The 18,382-nt window shown below is 40.0% G+C and overlaps 1 protein-coding gene across 1 annotated transcript in view; it reads right to left on the bottom strand.

Annotated features, from left to right (window-relative positions):
* The window catches only part of galnt14 (UDP-N-acetyl-alpha-D-galactosamine:polypeptide N-acetylgalactosaminyltransferase 14 (GalNAc-T14)), a 214,963-nt gene that overhangs the window by 157,517 nt on the left and 39,064 nt on the right, over positions 1-18,382 (bottom strand). Inside the window, exon 2 of the mRNA XM_084954131.1 lies at positions 15,643-15,812. Within this exon, the coding sequence (XP_084810257.1) occupies positions 15,643-15,812 (170 nt within the window). The remainder of the gene's footprint in view (positions 1-15,642; positions 15,813-18,382) is intronic.

Below are 18,382 nucleotides of genomic sequence, written 5' to 3'. Positions count from 1 at the left end.
TGATGCTTTTGAGAATCTGATTAGTTCAACGTTTCGTGCACTCAGGCGTCTGCTCCGTCACCTGTGTTCATTTTCCTGTTGTTTACTTCTCCCTCTCCCCTGTTCATTTGTTAATTATTCATCTGATCTTGTTAATCGCTTCACTCAATTATTTGCTCATTCAATCCCTAACTCGCTCATTAGTTGATGCATGTTTATGATGTATGTGTTTAATCTGTCCATCAGCCTCTGCATGCTTGCTTTATTTTTTCCATCTCTGCTGAAAGTTATTAGTGAACTCTGCATGCTGCTTAGAGAACAGAAGCCCAGCAGCTCCAAACTGCAATAAAACTCCTTCTCAACTCGCGCGTGTGTGTAGGTGGGTGTTTACTGCAGAGTTTTACTTGTAATTATCAACAGCTCAGCAGGGGTGACTGATGGTGCTTTTGTGTGCGACTGTGCACAGGTTTTGGTCTTTGTGTGTCTGTGTGTGCCTGTGCATGGAGATGATGTTGGAGGGCTTCGGCGTGAAGCTGCATCCAGCTGTTTGTAAGATCATCAACAGTTTCCTCGCACTGCACGAGTCCAGGCAAGCAGAACATGGATTTTCTACTGAAAGAACTTTACAGCCACACTCAGATACTGCATGAAATAATTAATAACTATTCTGATAATGATAAAATATATAAAAACGTGACCTACGAAGAAGAAAATCTGCTCAGTTGTCCTTCATTATAATATTTTCTGCTTTTGTGTCGAATTATAATGAATACGGTCAAATACTTGAATAGAGCAGTGATCTTTCTAATACAAAGTTACTGTTTAACTATTAATTTTGGCTTTGAGCATTTTAGACTCATCACCAGTCTGAAACATAACAAAGGAATGACAAAAGGCTGTAACTAAGGGTGACCATTTCAAATAATATCTGGCCATGCTTAAAGTATAGGTACTTTTGACAACAACAAATATGCTGCACTTCACCTTAGGATTTGGAAAAGTTGTTATAACAAATGCATTAGTATGTAAAGCAGGGGTGTCAAACATAAGCCCCAGGAACCAAAAGCAACCCGGCAAACACTTGAACCTGGCCGACTGGACAGCTATGATAAATATAAATCTTGTGTTCTATTTTCAGGACATCTTTCCTTCTCATAAAGAGTTTCCTCATGGCCATTCCCACTGCACCAAAGTAACGCATAAACATTTAAGTGACAAAAACATTCCTTTTTTTCATTATTATAGAAATATCCGGGGGTTTTGGGGGGGTTCGGAGTAATAACAAAAATTAGTACATTTGTGTGAATTAACAAAAACGTTGTTTTATGATTACATTAGAGTCTGAGCTATGAGCTACCAGAGCTTTCTCTGTAATTTTACATATTTCTTACAACTTATGCCCAAACAGTTGTGGCGATAGATTTCTTACAGCAGCATTTCTTTATTATGCAGAAGAACAGAGATGTACTGTTGAAATAGCACTTCTATGTTTCCTACTAAGATATCTGGGAAGTTAAATGTTACATATCTTTACACTCTTATCTGCCCTACTCAAGATCAATGTGGGATGTATGTGGCCAACAGTGTAAAATGATAAAACAACCTACCTCTGCAGAACAGCCACTTAAAAAAGTTGCACATAAAACAGCTCTTTCTTGCACTCAGTGCACTCTTGCTGGGATGTTAGAACTGACACACAATTAGACATTGACCTTGTTTGGCCAATGTGACTAGTCAGCGCCTATTTTGGACATTATTTGCCAACGTATCAGGTAACGTCACATTTTTACTCATGGTTTAGTTTATATTTAGTTTCATGCAGTCAAAAGGAATACAGATTTAAAATTCTGGATGAAGAAATCCATAATTAGTCAAGAATGAGCAGAATTGGTAGGAAGAAAAAGTAGGAATAGTGTAGACTAAACCTCAAATGAGTATAATGTAATATTTAGCTGTGTACTGAATCTTATGGCAGAGCACAGTGGTTCACATTAGTCTTTGAAGGGGCTTACGAGGTCATCCATTAGTTGAAAGGTCAGTGGTTTGATCTCCATCTCTGCTTGTCTGCATGTCAAAGTGTCCTCGGGCAAAATACTGAAACCGAAATTACCCCTAATGTTTCCATCGGTCTGTGTGTGTGTGCGAGTCCTTAAAGTGCACATGTGTGAATGGGTGAATGCAACTAGAATAAACGAGCTCTAAAAACAAAGCTCTATATAAATACCAGTCCTCTAATTCATATATTAATTGTACACTTAATGACTGGGAAATGGTGCAGTTATCAGGTAATATTCAAAAAGATTTCTGACCTGAAGTTAAGATCCTTACACCCCCTCTGGATGCATGTACTGTGCACCCCATGAGGTTCTGTGTTGAACTGTCAAACACACTCTATGCCTCCATTTTCTTCTCCTTTTTTCCATCCATCTTTTACTTTAAAATTTAAAAAAACCCAACACACACAGAACACACATCTGCAGGGATCAGGCAGTATTGACTGTTCTCTGGGTCCAGCTCAATTTAGATATGGCCTGAAGCAGAAATGAGAGAAAATGGCGGAGAGAAGTAAAAGGGGGGAAGGAGATGGAGAAGGTAAGGAGAGGAGAAAATGATCAGAAAAAGAAGAGAAAAGGAGCTGCACAGCACAAGAGTAATACACACACACACACACATGCTCAGCACAGGAGGACGACAAGTAGTGGATGTAACAGCAATCCTTCATGTGAGGAGTGGCAGTGACAGGATGGTTGACAGGCACTTACACCAGCCAATCGATGAAGATGGATCAATACGTGACTGGACCAATCGATGATTGCCGCAACCCCTGTGACACACACAAATACACACACACACACACACACACACACACACACACACACACACACTATGCCATTATATGGCCCCATTCACATTGTGTAGGTAGATATTACATAAATTCTGCAGTTAACTATCAAATAATATCATAATTACCATATTTCAGAGCATGAAATTAAATTCATTTGTTTTTAATACTGATTGGTTACACTGGTGTGCAGGTCACAAGAAGGCCAGGCTGAACTGTACATTTATCGATGCGATCCTGTCGTCAGGTTTTCATTTTTCCATCTACAGATCAGCCAGAGTGTTGAGATCTCTTCCAGTCCTGGGTCATTATGTTCCAACCCCTCACAGCGTGATGAACTATTTTATCTTGCACGCAAATTAATTATGTATAAGACCCTATTCCTGATTGGTTCCTCCGTTTAGCTCCTGCTGAGCTCATCATTTTCATTGTCCATCCTTCATCTAGCCTTCCACCATGGCTGAATTGACCAGCGCCCGACTCCTGTGTTCCAATCAAGCACTGCACCCGTATAAAAGCTCAATCAAACTGTCACTCAGCTTGATCCTCTGGCTTACCCTTGTGTATTTCTGCGCTTGGGTTAAGGAGGAATAGCCAAAAAGATCACACCCTATGTAATCCTTTTTTTAAGCTCAAAGAAAGCTCTATGCACATGCAAAGAATTGCCTCCATCAGTGTGTGTGTGTGTGTGTGTGTGTGTGTGTGTGTGTGTGTGTGTGTGTGTGTGTGTGTGTGTGTGTGTGTGTGCGTGTGTGTGTGTGTGTGTGTGTGTGTGTTTGTTTGTTTCACGGGTAATTACGGTTCTTTTTTGTTCTTTTGTGAGAACCAACCAAAGAGTCTGACAAGTTTGAGAACTGAAAATAAACCATTTGTACCTGATATGAAAAGCATATGTATCCAAATGTACTCCCACAAATTCTGGACCCACTGTAATCTACTACCAATGATTGGGAATCAAATGACCTAAAACAAAGGTATACTTCCTTGCATCCCCCATTGGTTGACTTAAATCAAGTAAATCTGTCAAGTCAGTTTATTTCTATGGCACAATTAAACCCAAAAACAGTGCTGCACAACAAGCAATTTAATTAACCTAGCCAAAAAGGAAAGAGTTATTTTTTATTGAATAATCGCAATTAACTTTTAGTAATGATTTCCCTTCTTCCTGTTTATAATCTTCCAAACCTCCAGATGGGTTTGGGGGTTCAGAAGATATAATCAGTTTTGGCTTAACTTGTAGTGTTGTGATGAGATTTACGCAGCACTTTTATAGCTACAACACTTTTCTTCAGCCTGCTTTATCTGAGAGACATGAAACACTAAAATAACACAATAGATGCAGCAGTGCAAAACACAACACCAGCCACTGTGTGTTTCAGACTGGACGGCTTTTTACATTTTCACCATCCATGCCCAAAATATACGAGGACTTAAAAACTTTTTAATCTGTTTCCTCTTCTTCTTCTGCATCTCACCTTCACAGCTGAAAAGTGGATTTAAGAGGTGAAATCAATGAGACATCAGAGCTTCACTCAAATCCACCATCAGTCTATTTCAAGGCGCAGCTCTGCCTCATGTTTCAAACATGCAGCGTATTTTTCTCATAATGTAAATCCCCGTAATTCTCTGCACTCATCAACAGAGCAAAAGATGCCAAAGAAAAGCAGCAGCTGGGATAAAAAAAGGGCAGAATCCAAAAGCACAGAGGCTAAAGAAAAGTCAAACAAATCTAATCAGGTATCAGAGCAGATACACTTGTAATGTCGTCTGCTCGGTGATTGTTTCGACACACATTCATCTCAGAGGCAGAGCAGGACGGTTAGCTGAGACGCTAGCTGTGGTAAAGCTGCTTAGCATCACTGTCACTCTGCGCTGTTGTAGAGCACCGGGGTGCTTCGCAGCTCAGGTTCCACATCAGCAGATTACCCACAATACACCAAGGGGATTTCCTCGCCTCACAGAGAGCTTTCTGCTGTGGTTTGTGCTGTTCGTTAGACCCAGTGTAAACAGTGGCACACTTAAGAGGAGCCACTGGTGTTTTTTGACTGGGGAACATCCTGGACTGGAATTCAGGATAAACTGGGAACATTGGAGGACACAGGAACCTGCCTCAAAGTACTTTAAAACATGTGGTGCATATTAGCATCTTTGCTACTTAAAGCCTAATATTAGGGGGGAAAAATGTTGCGTAGATATTTCTAATGATGAAAGAAACAATATTATATTTCTAATGAAGAATAATAACTCAGTGACTATAACACAGAGTTACAGTTAATAAAATATAATATCGTTATGAATATAACTTATTCCATCCATCCCTCCTCCCGCTTATCCAATTCAGGGTCAGAAGGGGGTTGGAGCCTTCCTAGCTGACAAAGGGTGAGAGGCGGGGTACCTTTTGCACCAATCCAGAAACCTAACCCCACTAACTGCATGTCTTTGCATATATAATTTAATATACAATAAAATTATGCAAATTGCGAATCTCTTGCAAATGAAATCTAACATTTCTATCAATTATTCCTCATTATTAAACCATCAAAGTTCTTCCATTCTTTATTTAGTAAATCTTTTTTCTGAGATGAAGGTGATTTTTTTTTGTATCTTAGTGAACAATGTTTGTGTTATTGATCCTCTGATAGTGCAAGGTCTTTTAGTTTGCCCGATCGTGCTTTGGGTACAACTGATCCAGTTGCCATGAAGTGTTTGAGAGTGCTATGAACTGCCCCCTCAAAACCTGTAACTGAGCCAGGATTCGATATTGAGAGAACTCATCTTTGCTCAGAATAACAAGTGGGCTTCAGACGCTTTCGTTTGAAGCCATGATTCCTAGAATTGCAATGCTGCACACAGTGAGCAAAAAAATAGGTAGACTTTGGATGCAATCTGGTTTATTTGACTAAGACTGATGAACAGATACAAATCTACATCACCACCACCAAGCGTCAGTGGATGATCTCACAGAAACATGTGAAATGATCAGAACCCTTTGGAAACATGTAATGTTATTGGGACACAACCATACAAGAAACACACACCATAGATGGAAAGATAAGGAGCCAGGAGTAGGAAAAGGACTTATCACCCTAGTACCACGCTTTTTAACACACTCATGCTGTGCGGCTACTGAACTCATCCTCCACATTTCATCAAGAAAATCAGGTTTTTATAAATAAACTATATACTCATTCTTTTATACTTTTTTTGTTACCCAGCATAAAATGTACAACATCTGTAACTTTGCTTTGCAACCTAATGATTACAATAATCTAAATAACAAGTACTTGTTATTAATCTCTTCCACAGAATGTGTTTCATCCTGTCTTCCTTCTCTCACCCAACCGGCCACGGCAGATGGCCGCCCCTCCCTGAGTCTGGTTCTGCTGGAGGTTTCTTCCTGTTAACAGGGAGTTTTTCCTTCCCACAGTCGCCAAAGTGCTTGGGGGGGGGGGGGGGGGGGGTGTCATATAATTGTTGTGTTTGTCTCTGCATTATCTCTGTATCTATTATTGTAGGGACATTTGTCCTCATGCCAACAACAAAAACATCAGCCCTCTATAAACTCGATTGATTGGTTGAAAGGATAATATTCAATCAACAAGAAAACTGGCCAATACAGGCGTTCGATCACTTGGTGCATCTTTAGTTTTTTGTCAATGGACACACCACCTGACTTACATGAATGACCAATAAATCTAACCAGTAGGCGGTTATTTGAAGGTCTGCAAGAAGAATGATATTATTATCAAGTGCTTCCACTTTAAAAGTCTAGACATCTAATGTGTTGCAAATCACCAAATCTGTGTTTACTGGGAAGAAGCAAATAAAGTAATGCAGTGGGTGGTGTTTATACTTTTTGGAGGTCAGACCTGTATTTTTTTTTTCTCCACATCCAAGCATTTTCGTAGAACATCGGTATAAAGAAAATGTGAGCCTTGAGGTTGTTTTATGTTTCTTCCATCTGCTTTTGATACCAGACTCTGATCATTCATCACCAGAGCAGGTAATCAAATAAGCAAGCTTGACAAGAGATAATAAAAATCATTTAGTGTCAGAGTTCAGAGGGATTTTTTCTTTGTGTATTTTCGAGGCTTGTGATCTGAGAAGGATGACAAGCGTGGGAGGCACCAGAGCTAATACAGTGATTAATGTTTAGCTGCTTGTTGTGATTCATGGAAATATGACTAAGTAGCTGACTGAGTGTGAAAGGACACTGACGCCAGTGTGCACATGTAACACACACGTTCACACGCACAGGCAGGGCAGTGCTGAACGACTGCATGATCTAGTTAGTAATAAGTGTTTGAGCATCACAGGGTCAAAATGCAATCAAATAATTAGTAAGTGACTGAATGGACTGTTGGGTTTTTTCTCCCTGCAGCACTGTCTGGTTGCAGGAGAGATGCCTCCATTTTGGAGCAGTAACAACAAAACACTGGAGCGTTATCACATCTTCCACTGAGGCAAAACAAAGAAAATGACAAATTGTGTGCTACGCAGTGTGTGTTGTTCAGATGTGCTTCAGAGGACAGAAAGGATGATAGTTTTACACATTTTTAATGTTTTTACACCAGCTTCAATGTGGCTGACTGTGGAACCACTTTAATACCATTCCCTAGGGCCTTGCCTGATAACTGACAGCACAGACAAATGAGTATAATAGATATAGGAAGATAAACTAACAAAAAAGTAACCACCAAAGACGGTTTGTGTCAAGTACATAACAGACAAGAGGGCAGTGACCAAATGGGTGAGTTGGAGGATGACCTTTTAAAGAGGAGGCTGTAACTCCTTCCAAGACAGCAGAGGGCTTGTCATAATACTGTATTTTCAATTTTTCAGGTAACAAAATAAAGCAAACATGCAGGAGTTTGACCTAAAATACTTAAATAAATCTTGTCTTGTGCAAAAATAAACCCAAAAAATACCTTTGCAACAGTAAAAGTGTGTCCATAGTCAAAAATGGTCATGGTTTAACAGCAAAACTGCAATGTAAGTATAATGCAGCATTTCTGCATCCAAAAGTGCTTTCAGACACTTTTGGTTGCCTGCATGTTGAACTTAATTCCAAACAATCAGCCCTTTGGTATTTTGTGTTTCTATTTTTTGTTCTAATTAATAAAAAGATCATGTACGAAAAATCTAAAGAAAGCTGCTCCATGTGAGAAACTAAAGGAAAGGATATTCAACAGACAGCCAAACAATGTTTCCAACATTCTTTCAACCACATGGTGAGGTCATTTAACCTAAAACGCATGTAAAAAAAGAAAAGAAAAAAAAAGAAATAAAAATACTTCCTGTGATATAGAAAAACACTGGTTAAAAAATAAAATAAAATAAATAAATAAATAAATAAAAACAAAACATGAACCTGTGCAGCATGTCCAGTCATGAAATTTCCTCACTAATAAATATTCCACAGTTCCACACACAGTTCCACTTTAGCAAAGTGGAAGTGACTGTGAATGGCAGGAACTCAGCAGGGTCAGTGGATACTGAGGTGCATAGTGCGCAGGTGTCGCCAACTTTCTGCAGATTCAACCACTACAGGCCTCCAAACATCATGTGCCCTTCACATTAGCTCAAGAACAGTGTGCAGAGAGCTTCATGGCTTCTCCATCTGGCAATCTGATGGATGACTCTGGGTTTAGCGGTTGCCAGGAGAACGGTACTTGTATGAATATGTAAAGTTGGATGGGGTATTATGGTGTGGGGTTGTTTTTCAGGCCCCTTAGTTCCAGTGAAAGTTACTCTTAATGCTTCGCATATCAACACATTTTGGACAATTTCATACTCTCAACTTTGCGGGAAAAATTTGGGGATGGAAACCTTCCTGTTCCAACATGACTGCCCACCAGTGTAAAAAGCAAGGTCCACAAGGAAATAGATAAGCAACTTTGGTGTGGAAGAACATTACTGGCCTGCAGAAAATCCTGACCTCAACCCGACAGAACCCTTTTGGGATGAATTAGAGTGGAGACTGAAAGTCAAGCTTTCTCGTCCAACATCAGTGTCTAACCTCACGAAACTACTCCTAGAAGAATGGCAAAAATTCCCATAAACACACCCCTAAACTCTTCCCAGAAGAGTTAAAGCTGCAAAGGGTGGGCCGGCATCATATTAAACCCTATGAATTATGAATGGGATGCTACTTCAGCTCAAATGAGTGTGAAGGCGTACGAGCGAATAGTTTTGACGAATAGTGTATAAAAGTGAAGTCAGTGGAACAAAATGTGTAAAATATATTTATGCATATTTTCTGCATTTGAAGATAGTGAGACAGTATATACAGATGATATTTCTCTCTATGGCATGTTGATAACAGTGCTTTCCATATTTCTTCAATACATAAAAGTTTGTTTTTTAACAACTTGTCTTGCACTGAACATCACTTTTTGTTGTCTACTCACGCATTAAAACATTTTTCTTACACACTTCCTGTTGCCATATCAACCTATTGTGCATAACTGTAGGACATGTTTCCTCCCTGTACTGTATCAGCCCATTGTCTCCCTACTTGGATCTAATCCCTGCAGCGAAGCGGCTGTTGGGCTTATAGACTGTCTGCCGGAGAGCAGACAGAGGGAGGTTCCCCTGTTCACCGAGATAATAGCAGAGCAGTGAAGTGGAGTGGTTTATACACACACGCACACAAGCACACACACCCCAACACATACACAGCTTCCTCAGCTCTGCATGTGGCAATTATCTCTCCTCTCAGCAGCTTGTGGCATCTCCCCCCATCTCCCCTATAGTCTCCTCCTCTACCACTTCCCCTTCTCTCCCTTCCCTAATCTCCACTTGACTTTTCTTCCTCCTCTTTCTCTTATCACCTTCTCTCTTCTATCTTCCTATCTTTGCTTAAGCTGTTTGTAGCTCTCTTCTCATTTCTTTCCTCTTGCATACACTCCACTGTTCCACCGTCAAACACGAGATAGAGACAGAAGCACTCCCCCCCATACGCAGTAACAACCTGGACATCCTGCCTTCCCTTCAAAAATACAAATAAATAAATATACAAAACACTGCTTCAAAAGAAATTGTTTTCCACACCTCTCTGGACCCACTACCAACCTGAACACCACTGTTCTTAATGCAGTGACTCTGCAACGCACAGACACAAACAACAAACAGCTGCAAAATTAATGTATAAAATATACTAACCACACTGTAGCCCAGAGTTGCCTTCAGTAGAGCTGGCTGTTTAATCAGATTTTAATTTCAATTATAATTTTGGCTTTTAGTGATTATGAAAATAAGATAACAGGAATGAAACAATTACCTTTTTGCAACTGTTTTGTGACCTCTTTCTTTTTTGTTTTTGCTAAAAACCTTATAAATAAAGATCACAGCTTCCCTTTTTAAACCTCAAGGATGAAAAACTCGTGGTTGCAATGGTGTCAACTTAGGCATAAGTCAGCTGCTTCCTTGGCCTCTTGTTGCCCCTGTCTGCATCTGCAGACATCCTGCTGAAGAGATCAGCAGGTATAGGTGGCCCTACCAAGGCAGACTTTGGTTAAAGATTGAACTGAATCAGCCACCACATTTTTCATTTATTACGTTTTTAATAAATTCAGTGAGTTCATGATTAATGATGTTAAATACTCAAGATCATGAAATAATTGTCACTGTGCTTTTTGCCTTCGGGTTAATTGAAGATTAGGGCTAATTGAGTAGCCTTAGTTTTCAGTGCTAGGCTTTGGCATTGTTGGTGAAAGCAGCCCAACCTCAAAAATACTTTTCAGTTCAATGTTATTTATATATGCCAAATTACAACAACTGTTGCCTCAAGGCACTTTATCCTGTGCGGTAAAGACCTTACAATAATAGAGATAAAACCCTAACAATCACACGACCGCATCTGAGCAAGCACTTGGTGACACCAGGAAGGAAAAACATCCTTTTACCATTAAGAAAACTCCACCAGAATCAGGCTCAGGGAGGAGCAGCCATCTGCTGCAACCAGCTGGGGATTTCAGGCCTAAATGATCCTTTCAGAGCTTCCCTTTTAGTTGTATTTAAATATTTGGCATTGTCCATTTTAGGGTAACAGGTAGCTGGACCGTTTCTAAACTGTCATGGGGTAAGAGGTGGGGTACTTACAAGCACCCGGATTTTAACCCAGGACCTTTTCACTGTGAGGCAATAGTGCTAACCACTCCATCACCTTGCAATCATATATTAAGTAATCATCTATTATAGTTTAGCAACTGCATCTCTCTTGCCGACACATTTACCTCCTGTATACACAAACTCGGAAATAGTACAATTTCCACCTGCACTGCATTCATCTCTGTGGTCGCAGCCACAGTCTTACCATCAGGGGTTACGGATCTTATAGATTCCCGATCTCTTGCAGCCTGCAGGCAATATGGAACCTAGCATCTTCAGGTCAGAAGCTTGCTTCTCTAATCTTTAGCTTATCCTTGCCCCACTGGGAAAATAACAGACCTGAAGCAGCTTCACTAAACCTGCTGTGTTTTCGCTTCTGGTGCTTTCCTTTAGAGTGGTAATCTAAAAATTCTTCTTGGTTTTGTGTCTTTCTATTTAGCTTTCATGGTTCATTGCTGAGTTGCTTCTTTACTACCTTTGCTAGAGAGATGGCCTGTCAGTCAATTTCCTTGGACTTGGTTTCTTTAGATGGGGCCACTGATTTTCAGCATAAGCAGCAATATTTCTGAACATATAAATATGTTCACTAGACAAAATGGAAATGCTTTGCTTTTCTGTTTTGGATTTTTTTTTTTACATTTCTGCACATAGAAGTAATGGGAACAAGCATACATCACCATGGTATCAAAACCTCCAAGTTGTTAAACCTGTGCTTATTTTTGTGAAAGGTGAGAACAGAAAATATTTGGCATTGAATCAAACACCTAAGATAAGGTTAACATTCAAACACGGCACACAGTTCCCAGCTGCATCATTCCCATATCCGTTTGTCTTGTCTTATCCAATTTCCTTCCCACCAGCCCTCACACCACCTTTAATTTAAGCCAAATAGTTCCTCTTGGGAACCCTGCCAAGGTGTAGGAAGTACCTCCATGACTCTGCAGTAGAAAAGAAGGTGTTTCTAAGAATACCTCAGTAGCTACAGTCAAAGATTTTACTGCAGTTTTTCTTCTTTTTTCCAATCCTAAAAGAGGATGAGGCGCCTTCATTTTCCCCTGCCAAGTGTTCCTGTGATCTACAGCTACAAGGTAACTGAGTTAACAGATAATCACATAACAGCAACCCCCGTCCACACACATGTGTGCAGACAGACACGCACACTTCGCTGTCCTATATGAGATAAATGAGCACCATCAGCCCCCTACCTCCCTGCTAACAGATTAATGTGTAAGCGTATCCCTGGCCCCCCCCCCACCCCTCCTACACATCCTTCTCACTTTTCTAACACGCACACACAATGAGACACACAACTCACACATTTCTCAGTCGCCTTATGTCAGCTCGACAGTGAATTTCCCTCCTCCGGTAGCACAGCAGATGATGCAAACGATCGGCACAATGTGCACTTACGCACATTAGCGTGCACATATGGATAAACACTCAGAAATACTCACACTTGTGCACAGACACACACGCACACACAGTCAGTGTTGGAAGCAGCAGACAAGCTATGACTGAGTCAGACATCAATCTCCTCATCACACGTCAAAACACATCCGCACACAGTGATGTACATGCCGGCTACGCTAACAGATTATAGCCTGTGAAGTTGTAACCTGCTGTGCTCATCACCATCAGCCACAGCAGCAGCAACCAATCAGGACATGACCATGTTCAGCACGACTGCCAAAACCAACAGTCACCCAACAAACACCCACATGCAGCTTCCTCTCAGGGAGCTGGGTCCCCATGAGCTGCCTGGTAACCTTTAACCTCCTAGGACCTGGGGTCCACATATGTGGACATCACATTTTGGGTTATTTAGACCAAAATACTCAATTTTGCTCTACAAGGGCCTGATATCCACTTACAAGGACATTATACTGCTACTGTTCTATCAAAATTTTAAATGAATATCCTCATATGTGGCTCTCATTTTTCTTAAAAACAAAAATAAGGTAAAAAAAAAATAAATCTGGTAATTCTTTGTTTTTACATTCATCGCGCCCCAATATGCCCAAATATCAAAGAGAAATTAAAAATGCATGCTGTGGAAGAGTTTGGGTCTTAGGAGGTTAATCACACAGCAAACACTGGCTCACATACACATGTGCAAAACAGGACAACGGATGTTCAAGCTGGACATTTACTTCATATACTATGAAGTAATGTACTATACATACTATACATATACATATACTAAGCAAGCTGAAGGAGCTTAAACAGCATAACGAATGTCTGAAGAAAGTAGCATGTTGAACATTTGTCAACTGGATGCATAGAAGGGCATGACCTAAAGCTACACTCAAATCCATTATCTATTATGAGACTAAATAAAGCAAGTTTTCCCCGATGTTTGAAGTAAGTAAGTAAGTAAGTAAAATTTATTTATATAGCGCTTTTCACAGATAAAAATCACAAAGTGCTTTACAACACAGGAAATGGGAATATAAAAACAATATAACAGTAAATAAAACAATGTAAATGGTAAAAATGGTAAATGGCCTGTATTTATATAGCGCTTTACTAGTCCCTAAGGACCCCAAAGCGCTTTACATGTCCAGTCATCCACCCATTCACACACACATTCACACACTGGTGATGGCAAGCTACATTGTAATGTAAAACAATAAAACTATAAAAACAGCATAAGAAGAAATTAATCAAATGCTTTTCTAAATAAAAATGTCTTCAGCTGTTTCTTAAAAGAATCAATGGAGTCCGTGCAGCGAAGAGACAGTGGGAGAGAATTCCACAACCATGGTGCCACAGTCTGAAAGGCCCGATCACCACGAGTTTTAAAACGAGTGCGCGGTACCACCAGCAGTCTCTGATCTAATGACCTTAAAGCCTGAGAAGATGTATGTGGTTTCAGAAGGTCAGATAAATATTGAGGAGCCTGACCATGTAGGGCCCTAAAGGTTAGAACTAAAATTTTAAAATGAAACCTAAAATTTACAGGCAACCAGTGAAGGGAGGCCAAGACTGGAGTGATATGCGATCTTCTCTTGGTGCCTGTTAAGAGACGTGCTGCAGCATTCTGCACAGTCTGAAGACGATTTAAGGCTGATTTGTTAAAACAAGTAAAAAGGCCATTACAATAGTCTAAACGAGAAGAAATAAAAGCATGAATAATCATCTCAAGTTCAAGCTTTGATACCATTAGTCTGAGTTTAGAAATATTACGTAAATGATAAAAACAGTTTCGGACCAGCTGCTTAGAATGCTGCTCGAGCGACATCGAGCTGTCAAATATGACACCGAGATTTCTAAGGCTTGATTTTACATAAGGGTCTAAGAAGCTGATATGCTGTCTAATTTCTGGGACCATGTGGTCTGGAGCAATAATTAGAGTTCCATGTCACTGAGGTCAATTAGGAAAAAGAGGGGGGGGGGATAGCAAAAACCTATAAATCTATATATAAACTGTTAAAAAAATCCTTTTCACTCCATTTTTCATTTTATGTTCCCACAGCTTCTGTTATTCCCTGATTTAATTAAAGATCTAAGATATATTGCACAACTCAGGTGGATCCAGTGCATCTCACTGCCTCTTAGAGACTCCTGAAAAACCTTTGGTACTGCAGTTTGGTACTTACTGTTTTGATCTAAAATGAAGACAGATTCAACATTGGCATGGCTTTTTTTTCTTCGCTTAATGTTATTTCAGTCAGTCAGAAAGAGATTTTGCACTATTTTTTTAGCACGAGAGAAAGTTTGCAAACTAGATGCAATGCTGGTTCTGCTTTGAAATCAAGGAGCAAACAGACCACCCAGTGTGTGGGTTAATCATTAGAAACTACGTCGGGTGGATAAACTTTGCTCCCAGACTTTCTAGGCACATCAATTATGGCCGGGTGAGAAAAACCCAGGAAACAAAACTCAAAAAAAAAAAAATTGTAAAAAGAAAAAAATGATATATCAATGCAAAGACGTGGCTTTGTTGTTGAAAGCCTAATAGAAACAGAATCTCAGCAAAAAAGCCGTGTTTGTGTATCCCACACGATCTCAACCAACAACACTGGACCTCTGAACGCCTTCTACAAGTGCCTGGAAGTTTTTATCTCCTGAAATATACAAGTAGGGAGCTGCAGTCAATGCGGCAAGCTCCTTATCTTCCTGCTGAGCGTCTTTCCAGAGGAAGACGGCGCTCTGCTAAGAGGATTTCTATTTTGGTTTAATTTAATTTCTTAGCAGACAGGCGGATTGTAATTTGGTGGTTTCTCTATGAAAACGTGTTGGTTCCATAATCTAAATTTGTTTTAGTACAGATAGGGGATTCATTACGAACTCCAGGAGTTGCTGCTGTGTTCCTCTTTAATTCAGTGCGTGCGCGCTTATGTGCGCACACATACCTGTAATACTAAAAGCTGATCTGTGGTGTTGTTGTGTGTTTGTTGATGTGTTTGTTTATGCCTGCAGGCAACATGAGTTTGTTTTGTGTGATAAGCTCTCCTTTTATGCAGGGATGCAAACTTGTGATAGATTTATACATAACTCTGTAGAGTCTGCCTGTAATAAATAGATTCCTCCAGAGGTTTGTCTTTCAGGTGCTGCAGAAACATTTTGCTACAAACAATCTGCACTTTCTCAAGCTCGTCTGCCGTCTTTAACACAACACACATGTTGTATTGTGTCAGACTTCTCTGTGTGTTGTCGTTTATACTTGTGCATGTTCGTTTTATATACTGCACTCTGTGGTTTTGTACCTGTAGTGTCGAGTGTCTCTCAGGGCTCGATCACTGGGGATGCGTTCACTCTCTCTCTGGTTGAAAGCGTACAGAGTGTACGGGTCGTCTCCGGGCTTCCAGCGCCGGGCGCTCAGGTATCTCCGCTCATCAAAGCCCTCCAACATGTCCTCCCACTCTGCATCTGAAATCTGGAAATCAGTCAAAGCCGTTAAAAAGAGAACTAATGATCACATGTAAAAGAGAAATGCACTCTCATCAAATTTGATGCGGTATAACAGAAGACAGAAGATGCAGTTTCTGTTTGTTAAATCAAAATATTAAATAAATCATTTTGCTCTGTTTTATTTCAGTTATATCAGCCTAGGTGCTGAAAATGAAGCCAACAAGAAGTGCCAAACGGTCACTTGAGACAGGCTGCAAAAGGGAGTCATTCCCCTGAGGTGCCCGTGCTAAAACATCCAACTTAGACCATGAAAAAAATGTGTTTTAATGTGGCATAAAAAATGTGTCTTGTCTTTAGAGCCCATCGCTCCTTTTTTAATAACTGCATTAGGACTAAACTTTTTTTTTTAACTCACTCATGTTGGATTTTCCTCAGACTTAATGGTGAGTGTTTCGACTGACACGAGCAGCTGCTAGCTGTGTGCTAGTGATAAATATGGTTGCCGTGTGGTACAGCCCTTCCAACAAGTCTGTGCTTCAGTTTTGGTGAATGAGAGTCTAGCATTGTATTAGTCTGACATGTTAATTAGCAGACACATGTGATTAAAATGGCAATTTCTGGTTCCTGAACAATCGACATGGTGCAGTAGAAATGAGTTAGCTTGCGGTGGGCAAATGCATGAGGCAGTCAAGACAATGAAAAGATCTACCATGTGTTCAAAATTATCTTTGACATATAAGAAAAAAAGAGACGACGTGATGTAGTCTTAAAAAAAAAAAAGCAACAGGTTCACAGTTATCTTTTTCTATTTTATCAGTCATCAGAACATTTGAACTAGTGAACATTGGATTTATTCACACATGTTCTTTGCTGCTCACAGCAGAGGGCTTTTTAAAAGCATCTAAAGAGCTTTTAGGGGTCATTTTATTTAAGGGAGATTCAGAGAGCTTTTCAGTTCCTGCTTTTTGGTATTTAACAAGATGAAGGCCGTGCTTCAGTTTTTTATCCTCTTTGCTCCCTGCTTATTTTGTGACTAAACGCTGCATTTTTGTCTCTCGGCAGCTTGTTTGGTTTGTACTTTGATGTCGTAATTCTTCATTATGTGATGCTCTAAATCTGAACTATGCAAACAAACAACATGGAAAAGGGGCACACCACTTTTCCTCTTCTTGTTACAGACATTTAAGGGCACAAATCAGCCATATACACCTCTAAATAACAGCTTTTCACACACAGTGCCTGCATGTTATTGCATTGTTGCACTGCTGCCAGTGAAAAGCCCAGTTTGGATGTAGCTTGTTAGCCAGTCAACAGATCAATGAGGCAATTAGTCATCAAGTCAGTCATCCAGCATGATGATCAATTAAATGTGTCAATGCAGTATTGCATAAAAAAGAGGCCCCAGTCACACAGGCCAAGACACCTGTCAGCAACCGTGAGGCAACCACCGGCTACGAGGGAAAAATGTACATTCCCCGACCAGTTGGCAAGTGGTTACTGGAAGTCACAGATATGCAGTGCAGAGGTATGCAGTGCGGCAAACACTGCAAACTGTGAAAAGTGTGACAAACTAGAAACAAACTGTTTGCCTTCAATAAGCAATAAGGCATTTCGTTGCCTTGTACTTGTGACATGTGCAATGACAATAAAGTTGAATTCTATTCTATTCTATTCTATTCTAAAGCACAACTTACTTTGAAGGGGAGTGTTCCTAGTTTCTGGTTTGCCTCACAAATTGGTAATTAGTAGTGAAAGTATCACTAACGCTCAGAGAGTACATTATGAGTTTGGTGCAGTACACTCTTTCTACACTTGCCAGCTAGTTGGGGATTATACATTTTTTCCATTGCAATTGGAGGTCATCAGGGGGTCATCAACTGGTCTCTAGACCTGTGGGACTGAAAGCCTAGTGATCGTTACTGGTGCTTACAGGGACTATTCTCAGTCTTTTAACTTACACCAAAATAAATTAGCATCAGACTGGCGTAAAAATGAGCTAAATTATCTCTATGTCCAACGCAGGCAGCACATGACGACTTTCAAATTAGCTCCAACAGATATGTTTAGGAGTAAAATCACAACGTGTGCTGGAGATACAGAATATTATTTGTCTCTTTGTGTTTAAGATCATTTTGGTCAAAGGAGAGGCAGGTGTTTATGATGCTACAACTATAACCCGTCCAAAATCATTTAAACACTTTAACATTGTGACTCTTCAATTCAGCTCACAGATGTTTCAGTTTTTCGCACGTTTACCATAAAATATGCAAATAAACAATGTTTGATGCTCTTGTGGGTTTTGAGGGCTTTGAGAGCAAAGGGAAAACAAAAATAAAACAAAAAAATCGTCTGGTACACCATTACTTTGTAATTCTGGTACACCATGCAAGACTGATGCAAGTTTTCTAACCTTCAAAAACACTGGCATCAGCTCATATCAGTAATGTATGAAAATCATATGCAGAGACTTAAAAAAAAAAAGCTACTTGAGATACAGTAGGTAATCCATCTTGCCTGTAGTTTTTTTGTCACTTACTACTAAGTGGTAATGAACATGCATTCAATTCATTTTGACATCTGAGAATTGATGGCTGG

This window comes from Perissodus microlepis, chromosome 15, assembly GCF_051167445.1.
Source record: "Perissodus microlepis isolate ML-2025 ecotype Zambia chromosome 15, ASM5116744v1, whole genome shotgun sequence".
NCBI classification, from domain to species: Eukaryota; Metazoa; Chordata; class Actinopteri; order Cichliformes; family Cichlidae; genus Perissodus; species Perissodus microlepis.
This window is presented reverse-complemented; position numbering and strand designations above follow the sequence as displayed.